The sequence below is a fragment of the Limulus polyphemus genome, unplaced genomic scaffold (assembly GCF_000517525.1).
Source record: "Limulus polyphemus unplaced genomic scaffold, Limulus_polyphemus-2.1.2 Scaffold2721, whole genome shotgun sequence".
NCBI lineage: Eukaryota > Metazoa > Arthropoda > Merostomata > Xiphosura > Limulidae > Limulus > Limulus polyphemus.
Window position 1 is genome coordinate 114,644 of NW_013668331.1, and position 17,731 is coordinate 132,374.

General features: G+C 31.5%; 1 protein-coding gene across 1 annotated transcript in view; it reads left to right on the plus strand.

The window, feature by feature from the left end:
• The first annotated feature begins 1,457 nt into the window (after window positions 1–1,457).
• LOC106467732 overlaps window positions 1,458–17,731 on the plus strand; it is a 36,611-nt gene continuing 20,337 nt past the window's right edge. Inside the window, exons 1-4 of the mRNA XM_022395920.1 lie at window positions 1,458–1,493; window positions 5,287–5,433; window positions 9,741–9,900; window positions 12,377–12,555. Of these exons, the coding sequence (XP_022251628.1) occupies window positions 5,290–5,433; window positions 9,741–9,900; window positions 12,377–12,555 (483 nt within the window). The 5' untranslated portion in view covers window positions 1,458–1,493; window positions 5,287–5,289. The remainder of the gene's footprint in view (window positions 1,494–5,286; window positions 5,434–9,740; window positions 9,901–12,376; window positions 12,556–17,731) is intronic.

Sequence of the window (17,731 nt, forward strand, 5' to 3'; positions counted from 1 at the left end):
TTAACAATACTCAATCACTGAACTACATGCTTACTCGTATTTTAAAAATTAATCTACCCATGTATACCTAGTAGCCAATGTTACTAAAGCCTTAATGTCATCGGGAACTTTCTCTATAGGTATTCTGGGACTACTTTTATGAATTTGCTTGATCTTTATATCTTTCGCTCTCTAGCTAACACTTAAATGAATAATAAGTTGGCAAACAATGATTTATATACATTAGGAAGAAATTTATTTTGGGGGAACATTCTACATATTTCGACAGAACAATGGTGAGAAGAAGACATACCAATGTTCTGTTGAAAGGTGCAGCATTTTCTCCCAAAATATAAATCACCTTATTATGCTTATAAATCGTCGTTTGCCAACTTTTTAGTATAATCTATTTCTATACTCTAGTAACATTTGCCCCAAGTGGCACAGTGGTAACTCTGCGGACTTATAACATTAAAAACCGATTTCAGATATCCGTGGTGAGCACAACACAGATAGCCCGTTATGTTACTTTGTGTTTAGCTACAAACAAAGAAACAAGTAACACTTAAATCAATACGTTAAAAATATAGTTTACAACAGAATGTACCTTTCCAACTCCCAGAAAACTTTACATGACTTTCGGCGAGGGAAGTGATTGGTTACGAAATGGGTTGACTAGGCTATTTATCATTCAGTGGAGTGTTATATGACTTTAGGCATGGGAAATGACTGCTCATGATATTGGTTTTCCAACCTAATCTGGCCTTATAAGTTTCAATTTCATAATTTACCTCACTGAGATGTGAATAAAACCTGACTGCTGAACCAAAAATTATAAAGGTTTTTGTTTAACAAAAACTCACCCTAAGACTTTGAGTGTTATAGCCCAACCTGATCTGATGTAATTGAAATGGTATCATACAAAATTATCCTTCCTAGAAAACAATATCCATTTGAAATGGATAAGGTTGACATTTTTAAACAACATATTTGGATATTTTATTTGTTGTTGTTTCTTCCAAGTCCTCTAATTGTCCAATTAAACCAGCAACCTTTCGCCTTTTCCTTTATTTTTAATGTCAGTTCTCTTTTCGTAAGAAAATGTATTATTCTTATATTTCTTCCCATGTCTTTTGTTTATTATCGTACAGCATGTCGTTTTAGGCGCAGGAGTTTAGGATAATTTGAATATGATTTTTTATTATTAATTTTTTCAAACATGATTGCATCATAGGCCACCTGCCGGAGTTATGAAATATTTATATGAAAACGGGAGTTTCATGTAAAAAGCGTAACGTATATATCTTTTTTTTGGTTTTATAAATAATAATACTACGAGTTTAAGTCAAAAGGGTAACGATTTTAATGTTAATTAAAAAGTCTTATAATAATTGAAATTCACTGACATATATACACATATAGGTTTGTCTGCTTTCAATCACCTTACTAATTACTAGCAGTACTACTAGTAATATTATTTTAGCGACTGTAATCAGTTATGTAACTATATACAGGTAGGTTCCTTTGGAAATGGAATTGGTTGCCTTCAGACGTGATGGACTCAATAAATTTAAGGGAAGGCTTGATAAATACTTGCATGATAAGGGCTGGGTTTGACTTTGAGTATATTATTGTAATTTCTAAAGTTTAATTTAGTGTTTGGAACAGCCAAGAAGTACTAACAGGACCCTTGCTCTTAAAGTTTGTTATATTATAATATTAATTGAGCTCCATATTAATACTAATAATTTGGCGGTATTTAAATTCTTATACAAATTCAAATACAAGTTATGCAACTATTTTTATAGATTATGTGAGTAAAATAGAAAGTAGAATTATTATTTTTTGAAGGATTTAACTTGAAGTCTAGTTACATTTAAAAACAAAAAAAGGTAGGACTAAAATTATACTACTGTTTGTATTACTAGCAGTACTTATAGTAGTCACTGTTCAGTAATATTGTTACTGAATAGTGACTACTACTAGGCTTACTACGAGTAAGTAGTAGTACAAACATCGTGTTATAATATTTGTGTTTTTAATTAAAACATTATTTAAGTTTGACATACAAAATAATTAATATTACTATATTATAAATAGTAAGTAATATAAATTATTGGTATTGAATTCTAACTTTTATATGCATATGTCTCTTAGATCATTGTAACAAATGAGTACAGAATTTCCTCAGTTAGTCCCAAGGAAGGAAGATCTTGCATCCCAAGTGAAGTTTGGCTGACATGTAACTTGTAGACTCATGAATAGAAGTTTTAATGGCTAGAGAAAATTCAGATAAATGATTATCCCAAGTTCAGTGTTTCTTTTCAATATAAGCAGATATCATTCCACCAATATTTTTATTTAATGTTTCAGTAATGTTAGACTGAGGATATGGAGTTATAAAGATGTGTTTAATTCCCATAGATTTACAAGTGTCATCCATCAAATGTGACACCAATTGTGGGCCATTATCAGATACAAGAGACTTTGGAATACCATATCTACACAAGTATTCATTAATTAGTTTTTTCTCAATCATCTTCACAGTTATTTGTTTGAGAGGATATAATTCAACCCATTTACTGAAATAATCTCTCACAATCAACAAATAACTATTTTTCTGTACTAAAGATAAGGTCCCATGATGTCTACTCCTATTATCTCACCAAGTTCCATTAGTTTAGTGCTTTGCATAAATCCAGCTGGCCTCTTCTGATCAAATTTAGTGGTCTAACAAACTCGGCACGATGACACATAATTTCTAATGTCGTTTTTCATTCCAGGCCATTAACCACACCTGGATACTTAGTTTATTGTTTTTTGGACACCTAGATGGCCAGCTGAAAGATGATCATGCAATCCAATTAACATTGCCAGTCTCCATGTTTGGAGAACAAATGGTCTGAATTCTCCATTGCTAGCAACCCTTTTTCTGTGGTAAAGAACATTATCATTCAAGACATAGTCTTTGGATATACTTACAGCCTCTACAATTATAGTAGAATTATCTGGTAATAGTCCAGTTTTCAAATAAGAGTATATATATATATATATATATCATTTTGAGCTTGTTCAGTAGCCAGTTGTTCTCCATTCTTAACACTGACAATGATAAAAAGTTTAGGTGATAGCTTACTGACTACCAATTCTGGAGTCTCTTCTAGGGGGCCAGTTGGATGTCTAGTTAAGGCATCAGGTAACTGGTTCACTTTTCCTTTTCTGTGAAATATTTCAAACATTAAGTCATGTAATTGTAACAGACATCTCGAGTTAACTTTGGAGATGTCTGTAACCATTTCAAGGCAGCGTGGTCAGTTATAACTGTAAATTCTAATCTATCTAGGTATATCTTAAATTTTTCTATAGCCCAGACTAACACTGTAGTAGTATAGTTTCTATCTGCAGAGTTCAGTGTTCTACTGGTATGTGCTGTGACATCTTTCTTACACAGAACTGCTTCTGATTCAACATTTGATGTATCAATATGCAAAAAACAGTGTTCACCTTTTCTTGGAAGTTGCAAGACAGGGGATTCACATAAAGCCTGCTTTAATTTCTGGAATGTATCCTCACACTGGGGGTCTATTTCTAAACTGATATGCTTCCTTCATGACTGATATAAAAGTTGAGCAATTGCAGCAAAGTTTCAAATGAACTGATTGTACCAGGCACACATACCCAAAAGTTTCTTGGAGTTTGAAAGAGTGTAATAGCTTTCACTTTGTCATCATTTGTATGTATTCCCTCAAAATAGAGTTTAAGTCTTAAATATGATACTTCTAGTTGGTAAAATTTGCTTTAGAAACTTTTACAGTAAGAATAGCTGTATGCAGCTTGTAGAAAACCAATTAAAGGTCAAGTGTTGTTCAAATGTGAGTGAAAAACTATAATGTTATCACTATAAGTCTTGGAACATTCAATTGATCCTGCTAAAAAGTTTATTGTTCTGGCAATGCTTATACTGTTTTGTAATTTTTAGCATGTCAGCAATAGATATAACAAAGTGTCATTCCAAGTATTCTCTTAAAGAAATGTACAATTGAGATATTATACACTTCACAATTTCTCTTTCTATAGATTCAGGGTTCCATAATTTATAATTGTTCCCATTTTTCCAAATAAACATCTCAACTGACTTTCCAACATTAGTGTGGTACTTCCTACTAAAGAGTTCCTTAGCCAATTTGATATTATCTAATACTGCTGGTACAATTTAGTCAATGTAAATTCGCCTCAGTATTCAAAAGCCATTTCTGATCCAGCCCTTCCTTCAACAAGAAGCATCAGTTTCCACCCATTTATTCTCAGGAACTTGATACATGTAAAGGTATCTTTCTACACTTTAAAGAAACTCCAAGACATTAAAATCCAACTTACCACCAAACTTCTCAACAAACAGGAGTGGTGGGTTAACTGCTGTGATGTAAATTTTCCACAGGTTTGAAGGTAGAATGGACTCTCAACATTTGAGGTTGAGGGGAGATGTGTATAACAGAACCAAATTTTTGTCTTATCTTTCCACTCTATGGAATATCTTGGTAAAATTGAGTCAACCTTCGAGCTGTTGATTATGAAGTAATGTTAAATTTCTTACAAACTGAGTTGTGATGTTAACCAGAATAATGAGATTGAACATAAAGTGAAATGTAAAATGAACAATCTTTATTTTCACAATAAAACAGAAACACAGTATGTGTTTTTTCTGTAACTTATACAGGATGATTGGTTTTATTGGATACTCTACATTTAATTGTTGAAGCTGAATCCATGTATAAGACCTACCTTAACTTGTAAAAACCTTCACATTTATCCAGAGCAACTTGCACTATCCATGGGGCTGGTCATTCTCATTACAACATAGGTGAAGTTGTAACCTCGACATATCACCTGAACTACCATTGAAGGACATTGTTGTTGAACATCCTTGCACAATGTGCAGTATGTTATAGCAATACCTTCCATGAAGAACAAGTATTATCTATTCAAGAATAACAAAGAAACAAAGATAGCTAGAACAAAATCAACTTAATGGATTTCACAATCATGTGTTATGTGAAACCTGCATATAAACAGAGAATAATTTCAGAATATTACAAGAAGATGAAAACAAATTTGTATGTTCATATATCATATACCTTAATTTTATTTCATAATTTAAAGGGTTTATTGTTTGGAAATGACAACAGTTAACACTTCCAAAAAGTAGAAAACATGTGAGAATAATAATTTGTTAAATATTTATCATTTTTACTGGATTTTCTTTTTCAGTTAAAAAATGTGGTAATTTTTCTTCTTTTGTTCCTGCAGTACATGGAGCATAGCAAAGAAGATGCACCAAGCCCCTCCTGGCTTCCTTCTTTTCGTACTTCACCTCAAGACTCAGACAAACCTATAACCTATGCTGACCTTGGAATTTCTGTAAAACACAAAACTCAACAGACGGTTTTGGGAACAGTAAGTAAATGTAAAGCTGTGTATAACTTAAATTTTGCAGATATTGTAAAGTATTCAAGGTTTTGTGAAGCTTTGTTTAGTGTGAATTTTATAAGGCCATATGCACTGAAGATTTTTTAAAGACGTGTATCTTGTGGCTTACAGAACAAAATCATGTTAAACAGTTAAACTTCCAGTTTTTGTAATTTGGGTAGTAGGAAATGACTTCATGTGTAGTGTCATCTAGTTAGTGATGGAGTAAAGTATCACTGCATTTTCCCACTGGTAGTCAAGCTTAGTGAGGGAAATGTTGCATGTTAGCTACAGTAATCAAGGTTTGTCATTTTATGGCACTCATTTATTATTGTTACCTCATGTTCCATAACTTTGTACAGTTCAAAGAATAAAATCATTGATAACCACCTCAGAAGAACAAGTACAAGGATGTAAGTCTCTATTACGTCATGTTTAAAAGTTTCTGTGAGTAATAATGACAAGGAAATGTCAGAAGGGAATGTAAAAACATAATTGAAGGAAAACAGTTTATTTGTAGTATAAACATTGGTAAGAATTCATGAGTTTTCTAGAGTTTGGTTGTCAATTCACTGGATTCCCCAGTTTCCTTACTCAGAATCACTCTTCACTCTCAAGGGTTTTTTTAATTTGGAACAGTACTAAGATACAAGTTCCTCTGCTGCCATCTCATCCAGAGATTCAACTCTTCACGAATACCTCGCTTCAAGGATGGGGTGCATATCCCAACAGTCAGGAATTCCAGGGTCTATGCACGGATGACGAAGCTTACCTACACAATGTTTTAGTCTTCCTTGCTTTTAAAAAGGAGATGCCTCATGGTCTGGGTTTATTAGGGTTCATTCCAACAATTCCATGGTGGTGTCTTGCATTTCCTGTCAAGGGGGCAAGTGGTCCAGGACTTCTTTTTTTCAAACCTTGGGTCTCCTTTCTCGGGACCACTCCCATCATATCACCCTTCTAGCTTGCCATGTTCCACAGGTGATGTCTGCAGTAGCAGATCAATCGTCTCTACCCAAGCAGAAAAGATGCTACATCACAAGGTTTTCTATTGGATTAGCTCTCATTTTGAAACACTGATGATTGGTGGGTTGGCCACTCATTGGAGCACCCAACTACTGGCAATTTGGTCTCCAACACCTCACCTTCAGACTTTGGCAATGAATGCATTCTATTGGACAAGATGGGATTACGACTGTAGGACTTCCCTCCCAGTCATAAGTTATCCCTGGTACTAACTATGATTTGTTCCAAGCAATTGTTGGGTCCTGTTGATAACACTGAATTGGCAGTTAGTCCTTGGTTTCTGCTTCTGTGGTTCCTTCTGCTCACCTTTTCCAATTCCTCTTTGGCCTTCTTTGTGGAGGCAGCTACGATCTGACAGTATACCCAGCTATCCAGAAGCTCAAGCTTCAGGCATGGGGTTATGCAGTTCTTTGTAAAGCATCTGTGTTTAATTTCTAGGGTTGACAAGTATCTGTCTTGGGCTTTGCTTAGTCCTGCAGTGGACATTTATCAACATAAATTGCACACATTTTGGAAATGGTGTATGAAGAGGAGGTTGAACCCACTTCAATCAGAAGTGACAAGCATAACTCGTTTTTGACCTACCTCTTTGCCAAGGGTTTTGCATCTTTTACAATCACCCTGTATAAGGCAGCCTTATCGACTATCCACTCTTGCAGAAGGGGGCAAAGTTGGGGACCCTCCTATCCAGGTCCTTGGATGTTTTCTCCCAGATGTTGGTAGGAGTTGCATCAGCATACACAGGAGCCTACTTGTAGTACGGGTTCATATTTGATGCTTGGCTATCTGGTTGGGTTGAGCGTGGTACTTCTTTTTGATCAATATTGATTCAGTACATTGGAAGAGGGTCCATTGTCTCCTCGTAATTCTGAACACAGAGTGGTCCCATCCAGAGTCCTTGGTTGAGCACAGTTTATTCCACGTCTTCCCCATAATTCCAAGGGCAAGTGGACTTTACCTTGCCTACACGATTGGGGAGTGAGGATGAATGTTCATAATTCCAGACTGGATGAGTTCTGTTTCCTCAGGTTGAGTAAGGTATACAATGTCCCACCATTTAGAGCCTGAGGTGTTGCCTTTTGGACTTCTTCAGGTTGAGGAAAATGTTTGTACACTTCGGTGTTGCTCACCTTCTCATTGTGATTCCGTTGGCTCGGAATGTGTCACTCTATAGCTACAGGTTGGGATCCACTCAAAAGTATATATATGTTTTGCAGTCCAATTGCCCTCGCCACCAATGTGAGATTTAGGGATCATGGCCATATAATCCAACCCTGAGCAGTGGAACCTCAGCTATTTATATGCAGCCTAGCCAATACTGATGATAAGTCTTGTAAAGTTCCACCTACAGTACATGAATTAAGTTACGGGTGAAGAGTATATCTGTTCTGGATGTAGTGCGGTTCCCCCAATAGGGTGCCAATCTTCTATTGACACACGCATGATATATACAGATTCTTTCTGTATGGATAATTCCCTCACCAGCCTCTTCACCTTTTAGTTGTGGGATTCTAGCTGTAGTGTGAGAGGAGATAAGTGTGCATTGGAAGTTAACATTTTCTTATATCAAAAATGTATTTCTAATAATACTTACCTCAACTCACACTCTCTTGCAAAAAAGTGATAACATTATCTAAATGAGGTGCTTATATACAGTCCAGGATAGAGGGTGCATATACGTAAGTGGAGAGTGTCAAGTGACAAATATTGCCAACACAATTAACCCTTTTACGACAGGCTTGGTATAAAATACATGAGTTTGTATATACATTTGCACATGTTAAATATTTATACTATAATTTTAATGCTGTATGTATATCTTCACAAAATTTAGTAGACTTATTTAGTAGTAGTTTTAACTTTTGTGTGTTCGTAGTTTTGGATAACTGTATGTAGTTTTATGTATATGATGTATGTGAACATAATTTATATGCAACAACTGTGGGTGGATATTTACAATATTTTTCATTTTTCACATGATTAATATGGCTACTGAACTTGATAAATTCAATAATAATGGTGACTAGTAAAATTTGCTAATTGATTAATCATCAGGCTCATTATTGATGATATTCAACTAACTGATTATTCTCATAAAACTAGGATAGTTGGAATAATTGGAAACTATTTCTTTTAGTTTAGTTTCTTAGAGTTGTGACATTAATCGATTAATCTAAACAACCGTAAAGTAATTAAAAATCATAATGATGTATTTCAATTATTTGTTTAATTAGAATAATCAAAAACAGTAACAATTGGAAATATTAATTTCAATTAGTTGATTATTTTCATGACATTAATTGGCTTAAAAGCAATTTCAGTGAAGAAATTATGTAATTGATGCTCATGGGTAATGGATTATATCAATTAAACAAGTTAAACATTAGAAGCTAGCATGTAGGAGGTACTGTCACTGTAAATCATTTGTATTTCATAACATTTTGTTATTTTAAAGATCTTATTCAGCATAAACTCTTAAGTTAATTAAAACATATTTGTGATCCTTGCTAGCTTTAGTCTAGATCGCCACTGTTTTTAAAGAGATGTAGTTTTACTGTAACCATATGTTCTATTTAATGTTTTTATAGTATATTTCTATGTTGTTATAACAATTCTTATTCTGACAAATGGCTTATATAAATACCATTCAAACCATTACCATGTCTATTGTACTTCTGCCAGCCTTATGAGCTCTGGTTGTAAAAGAAAGGTGTCATTAGCAATGGACACAGCAGACACGTTGTAGTTGAAATATTATTAAATACTCTTCTTCTTGGAAACACTTTAAAGGACTAAATAAAGAATGTAGTGTTTGATAATATAGTAAGCCTAATAGTTTTTATGATCTTATGACAAAGATCGCTGATTATCTTTGTTTATTTTAAACCCTTTTTTGTCTGTTAAAGTAATGTTCTCATGAATAGTACCTATTTATATATGTGTGTATATATATATTTGTAATACATATCCTGAAAAAAACATGTAATACTAAAAAGTTTGAATATAGCTCAATGAATAACATAATAGCAATTAATGAATTTTGTTTTATTTGAGTACACTGTACATGTTTTGCATAAATGATGTTAGGATACATCATTCTCATTTTAAATGATGGTTTGAAAGCATACAAATTCTGTTCATTACCAGTTTTTCATCAATTGAATTAAGTTTGATAAGAGTTCCATATTATATAGATTAATGTGTTGGTTCTGTTACTTTGTTACTGTATGTAATAAATGAAATATTTAATTAGATTTTTTTTAAATCAGACAAGAACATGGAACAGTCTTTCAAGATGGGAATGGTCATATCTTGTGGTGTCTCTACTCGGTCTCTCTGCATCTTTGGGTGTGACAATTGAAAGACTAGTGGTTTTAAAGAAGAACTCTGATGACTATACCTTTGCCATGGTCTTGTTTCTAACTCTAGGCAAGTTTCCACGACTTCATTGTTTTTCAAACAAAACTACACATTTCGAATTAAAATTGTTCTATGTATAAATAAAATGTGATAGCTTATAAGAATTTTAGAAACAAGTTATACTCAATAGACAAATATTAATTATCAGCAGTGGATAATCCTTTTATCAGTGCATGTAGAAAAACAAAAATATTACTTTCACATTATAAAACATTTATAGATGTTAAAACTGATTGGATGCACCCAAAGTAATAATTTGAATAATTAGGATAAAAAAACAAATTTTCCAAGTATTCAGGGTAGAGATCGTACTGAAGATGATTGATTACCATTAATTACTTTTAGATAATTTTTATTGGCAGAAGGTTGAAAAAAATTTTCTTTATTTGAACCATCATAGGAAATAGTGTGATGTGTTTCCTTGCATATTCAGTTTGGGGTCATACTTAGCTATACTTATGTTAATTGATTATGTTTCAAAGTGACATCATGGTAGAAAATTAAGAAAATGATTTTAAACTTGTTCCATTCTCTAAACTTCATGTTCTTTTGGGTATTGTTCTATTATCTATGTATTTAAAGCAAGGCTAATTATTATTTATACATGAAAACAAAATATATTTGTATTCTGTAATTTATTGTGTAAGCCATTTGTGTTAGAAGTTAATTGAATAAAAACTAATAGCCATTCTTAATTTTATTTCTTAACTCTTTCACAGCATGGGCTTGGTCCCACAAACTGACCTCATAACCAGTTTGTGCTTATTACAGTTTTTATGCTATAACTTTTAAATTATTAAGCAAATCTTCACAAAATTTTGCAGATGATCAGTAAACATTACAAGGCTTTCGTACACAAAATATCAGATTTTTAAATAACGTTTTTCTCATGCCTTTTTTCTTTTCAAGTGTTGAATATTCAACATACAAAGTAATTTTGATTTTAAGGTTAAAAATACTTTTATGCATCAGAAAATTTTCAAATTCTACATGTGAAATGTTTATAACCTCTAGATAATTATCAAACATTGTTTAAATTTAATTTTGTCTGTTATTTTCGCTACTGAATCTCTGTATGAGATCGGTCGATTTGACTGACCTTGTAACCACCATAAAAAATTAAGAAATAAATATAAATTATGCATTTTTTTCATTCCAGAATGACTACAGATTATTACATGAAAACACAAATGTTTAGTCTAAATAGCTTAAATCTCATAAAGTTATACATTCTATACATTTATTATTTTCATTATATTGACCTTTCAGCTATGCTTAGCTAACATTACAGAAGTTGTAATGAAGTGGTGCACATGCACCCATGTTACCATATCCAAGAATATAAAATTTGTACTCACTTGTTGCGTGCCATGGTTTCCCAAACCGTAACAAATTTTGCACATGGAGGATGTGAAACAAAATAAATTTTTTTAGTTTTTGTATATACATTTTGAAATAACCAAAAATCATAAATTACTATATCAATATCACAGAATTCCATTATAATTTATCAAGCTTAGAAACTTAAGTTGTATTTGTGTAAAAAAAAATATGAAATTTCAACCTCACTAATGTCTTACCTTAATGCTTGGAAGCTAGCATGAAAAGAATGAGTTTGCTGCCCAAATACTTCAAAGAGGCTGAGAAAGTCATTCGGGGGACACTCTGAGCTTTCGATTGGTTATATAATTGGGCCATTCAACAAACCATGTGACACACAAAAATCAATATTTTTATCCATATATTTTTTAATATTTATTTTTAAATTAAGAAATTAACTAATGTATAATACTAAAATTTGAATCATAATCTACAATTTGATACCAAACTTATTGACATAAATTCAAAAATAGTAGTTCAATGAGATTTTGAATGCAAGTTAATAAATGCAATGATATGACCTTCGACCCGTGACCCATGTCAATAGGGTTAAAGATATCGTGAAAAATTTCATAATGATTTGAATTTTGGTGACCTGATGTAAATTTAGATGGCCTAGAACTAGTGTAAAACAGTAATTATTAATTATGTGGAACCCTTAGACTAAAAATAATATTTATAATTTTCATTACATTATAGTTCTGTGTTATAGTGTTTATAATTTTCATTACATTATAGTTCTGTGTTATAGTATTTATAATTTTCATTACATTATAGTTGTGTGTTAGTGTTTATAATTTTCATTACATTATAGTTGTGTGTTATAGTGTTTATAATTTTCAGTACATTATTGTTCTGTATTAAATGAGCAAATCAAGTTATATTTCATGTTTAGATCTTTAAAATACACCATATATATAACAAAATGAAAGAATAGCATGAGAACATTTTAAATCAAGTGTACCTTTCTTTTTTAGATGTTTATAAATTTGCATAAAGTTTTAACATCTTTAAAACAATGTGGAATATCAAGAACTATGAGTAACATACGTGTGTATAATTTTCAACAGTTAATGATTTAAGTTTTTTTTGTTTTTTTTTGCAGTATTTTGTTTTTACTATGTTATCCATGGTGTCTTCAAGGAACGTCCATATGAACTTGGTGTTTTTATCATTAGTAATTTTGTGGTGTTGATCTACTGCATCATCAACTATAGTTCATGTGTTAACGCAGAGAGCACAAACTCAGAAAGCTGTACACAAGACATAAAATCCATGAAACTAGTAAGTTCAATATATGTTAACAGAATAAGGAGTATGTAAACATCAACAATAATAGGCCCACAAGAAACACTGCAAGCACACCATAATCATGTGGAATATCTGGGAAGTTTTTCATAAACATAAAATGTGTTTTCTTCTAGTACAACTATATTTGAAATACAATAATAAATTAGTGATGAAATTACAACACAAATTGAAATTTAATTTTTGGTAAAAAGTAGCACATTCACCCCAAAATTATTATTAGTTTTTGGTAAAATGATGATAAAGCTATAAGAAGTCTTAATTATGGAAATTGCATAATAATGCATTCATATTGAAATGCCCTCAGTGGCTCAGTTGTAAGACTGAAGGCTTATAACACTAAAAACCAGGTTTCAATACCTCTGGTCGGCACAGCACAGCTAGCCAATTAATGACCATAAAATACTTTTCCTCTCTACCCACCATGATAGTGAAGTGATAAGTTTGAGGGCTTGTAATTCTAAAATTTGGGGTTTGATTCTTTCAGTGATAACCTGCTAAGTAGCTTTGGCCTTAAACTGAATAAAAACTATAACCCAAGTGCTTTTGAAAGCGCTCAGGTTACAGGATTTTTATTCATTTATGTCAAAACTTCTTGAACCCATGTGTTTTTCTAACATCATGAATATGTCCGTGAAGTCATTTTGAATCATGATACTACATTTTTAATATGTCATATCTTTAATACCATGCATTTTGGGGTAACTCTGAGTTTGTTAACCATTTTGTTTAATAATAAGATAAGTTGTTGGTTTTATTTATTTAAATGGCAATTTCACCACTTAATTGACCAAACATAGTTGAACCAGAAGGAAACGTGGCTTTTTTTTTATGTCAAATTACCCATTCTTATTTAGTTGTCTCTATAAATTAATAGCATATTTCAAAACATTACGAGTACACTCTGAGCAGGTGTATGTATCATTTTAACATAAGAAAATGGTGGAACAATACATTAAACTAAAAGTTACCAAGCAGCAGCAAATAATTGTGTATTTTTGTATTTGTTTCATACGAAGAAAGTCAACACCATTTTTTTTTTTTTAACTAATTTCCATTTATCATTGTTTATTTTATTTCTGTACAGGAGATTCCCCTCGTTAGTTTTAATCAGTAACTATTAACATATTATTTCTATATGGGGTGAAATGTCTAATATTGGTGAAATAAAATGGAATAAATTAACTAACCTTGGTTGTAATTTAGTTTTGCTAAAAAGTATTTTTAAGCATTTTAGGAGTTTTGTAAGTACTTAAATATTGCTTTATTTCTTCTCATATTTATTGTAATATTGTGTGAAAGCATTTTCATAAGGTTTTTTTATTGTTTGAATTTCTGCTGTTTATTAGGACAAAACAAATCCATATGAAATTATATTGCATTTGTTTTAATTCAGAAAATGTTTCAGTCCATTACTTGTGAGTTGAGACTTTGTAGAATATTTGGCCAAAACCTAAACTAATCTCTAGGTTATAAAAATTGTTGTGATTTGTAGCTACTAAAACAAGAATTCATCTTTAATCCTTCTACTACGGGTGGGTGGAATCCACCCAGCTCGTATTCCCCAAAGTAACCATAAAGCAGTTATACTGTAACTTTTTAAAATGTACAAGTATCTTCACAAAATTTTGCAGATTATCAATAAACATTACAAGGCGTTTGTTCACAAAGTATCAGATTTTAAGATTAAGCTTTAACCTTTTTTTACTTAATTATTTGATTATGCATTTTTTAATTTTCAAATGTTGACTATCCAACATGCAAAGTAATTTTGATTTTAAGATTAAAAATACTTTTATGCATCAAAAAATTGTCAAATTTCACATACAAAATCTCTATAACCTCCAGATAATTATCAAACGTTTTTTTTAGAAAAATACTTTACATTTTATCTGTTATTTTTACTATTGTATTACTGTATGGGTTTAGTTGAATCAACCACCCTTGTAACCATCATAGAAAATAGGAAATAAATATAAAATAGACTTTTTTATCATTCTAGAATTACTACAGATTATAAGACGAAACCACAAATGTTTAGTCTAAATAGCTTAAATCTCATAACGTTATACATATATAAAAATTTATTATTCTTGTTATATTGACTTTTAAGCAGTGTCTGACTAACATTACAGAAGTTGAATGAAGTGAAGCATGTGCACTCATGTTACCATGTCAAATAATGTAAAACTGGTCTTGGCTGTGTTCTGGTGACAAATAATTTATAGAATAGTCACATTGTGAATACAAGCTGAAATACCTGTCAACTAACAGGTAATGTTTGAGTTTAAAAGCAATCATATGTTTCAAAGTAATAACTTGAACATAAACTTTATATCAAAATTTTAAAATTATAACAAAGCTTCTTCATAAACATTTGCAGTTTCTTTTCATCTACCAACAAATAAAGATTTTGAGATGATCCCACCCTTGAACACCCAAAATCTCATTGACTATGGGAAATCATGGTTATTTGAGAAACAATGCAGCAACTTTCGTACTTTGACCTTGAATCCCATTAGAATATTCAACATTGTCTGAAGCATCAACCTGCCAAAATTGTTTGAGATTGGCTCAATAGGCTGGGACAAATTAAGCAACAGCCTTTACAAAATAGAAATAGGGTTAAGTTAAATTTTGACCCCCTTAGGTCATTCCCGACAGTACATAATGTTTACATATAAATTTTAGTTGAGATTGGCCAATAGGCTCGGAGGAGTTTGGTTGCAAACAAACATACATTTCATCTTTATATATTTAAATTTCAGTTATTTTTCTTAAAACATAGAACAGTAAATAAAGAAGTATAGAAAACAATTATCTCTTCTAGTTACAAACTTTGTACTCGTTTGCTGCTTGCCATAATTTCCTAAGCCGTATCAAGTTTCGCATATAGAGGATGTAAAACAAAATAATCTTTTTTGGGTTTTATAAATGCATTTTGAAATAATAAAAAATCATAAATTACTATGTCTATACCACAAAATTTCACTATAATTTATCAAGTTTAATAACTAATCTGTATTTGTGTCTAAAAAAATATGAAATTTCAAACTCAGTAATGTCTTAACTTACCACTTGGTATGTACCATGAAAAGAAAGGGTTTCCCTCATAAATAGTTTGCAAGGGCTCAGAGAACCATGTGGGGAATATTCTGAGCTTTCGACTGGTTATTCACACATCATAAACAGAAATAGGTGTATGTAAGCATTTCCCAAAATGGAAAGAGGTGGGTGGGGTCACTGTGTTTGATTTACTAAATGTAGCGATAGCTTATCAATATCAGTAATTTAAGTTCCTAATATATAAGAAACTATAGACTTTGCATTTAGACATCACAAACATCTAATCTGAACCAATGCTGCATTCAACATACCACGTGACACACAAAAACTGGTATTTAGGATTTTTTTTAATATTTACTTTTAAATTAAGTAATGTATAATACTAAAATTTAAATTATAATCTACAATTTGATACCAAGCTTATTGACATACATTCATGAAATAGTAGTTCAATAAAATTTTGAATGTAAGCCTACAAACGTGATGACATGACCCGTGACCATACGAAGACTCATCTCAGTCAGGTTAAATAGTGGCTCGCTCAGTAGTTAGAAGACTTTGTGTGTAGATAAATATTGAAGAAAGTGTAATGAGTCCTTTAGTAACTTTGTCATTTTTTTTTTTTTCTGACAAAAATATCCTGTCATTATTTCCATCATAAATACAGTTTAGCTTTGTAGAATTTGTTTGATAGCAAGTTAAAAACAGGAAAAATTACACTTATGGTTAGCACAGCTGTAAGGTTAACTCTCTGAACATGGGCTTGATCAATTTGATCGACCATGTGACCTTTTTGTTTTCTTTCAAAGTCTTTATAGATTTGATATGACAAACTTTTAATATTGTGTGTATATCATCAAGTTTTTTGTATGTGAAAGACTTGTAATGTTTACTGAAAGACTGACAAATTTCAATTTTTTTTTGGTAGTTACAAGGTCAGTCAAATTGACCAACCATGTATACAGTTAGGGTAGAGAATATAACAGATAAAATATAAAGTTTTACTGAAAACAAACATTTGAAATGTATTTAGGAGGGTTTAGAGATTACACAAATGAAATTTGAGTATAGTATTTTGAGATAAAGAAAAGTATTTTTAATCTTAAGAAAACAATCACTCTGCACACGGACTATTTAAAACAAGTATTCAATATATTCAAGGACAAATCTTTTTTTAGTTTATTAAAAACACTTCAGTAAAAAATATGAAAATAAATCTAAATTACCCTTTTTTCTTTCTAGAATGACTTCAAATGTAACATGAAACATCTTTCGTTTATCCTAAATAGCTTTAAACTGATAACAGCATACATCTAATTATAATTAAATTTTATTGTTTTATTGCCCTTTGAACTGTGTCTAACTACTATTCGCACCATTATAAGTTATAAAGCACTTGGGGAACGTGCTGCTCACGTTATGCTTACCTTACCCATGAGCTACTCCGAGCTGCTCACATGTGTGCCTCATGAAATATTTTTAGTATATTATTATTATTAATTATTTTACCCAATCTAACCTTAACTAACTTAAAGAAATCCCAATTTTTACATTTTAGTTACTTTTATAATGATAAATAAAGAATAAACTTGAAAAACAAAAAAATAAAATACTTACACGTGTATTCTTTTCTTTTTTTTTGCTGTAGACTATCAGTGACACTTAACCCTAGTTTTTTTCTACTAATGGTAGTAGTGCATTAAATAATTTTTATTTAAAATAAATAATGCTCTGAAGAACATAGAATAATAACATGCAACAATCCTCTATGAATCACAATTTTTCTGGCTTTCTAATTATGTGGCAAGTTAAGAGGCGTTACAAATTCATTCAAGCTAGTTGTTACCTTTCCAGTGGGAACAAAGCCTGTACTACAAGTGAAATTGATGATTATCCGTTCAGAACACAATATAATGTGATGTGTCATTTGATAGATGAAAACCTTGGCTTTCTATTGGTTATAGGTAATATATAATTAAACATAATAGAGAACTATTAACAAATCCTGAAAGAAAGGATGTGATAGGTGGGTGTGGCAGGAGGGGTCTGATTTTCTGTTTGATAACTCTATAACCAAAAAGACTAT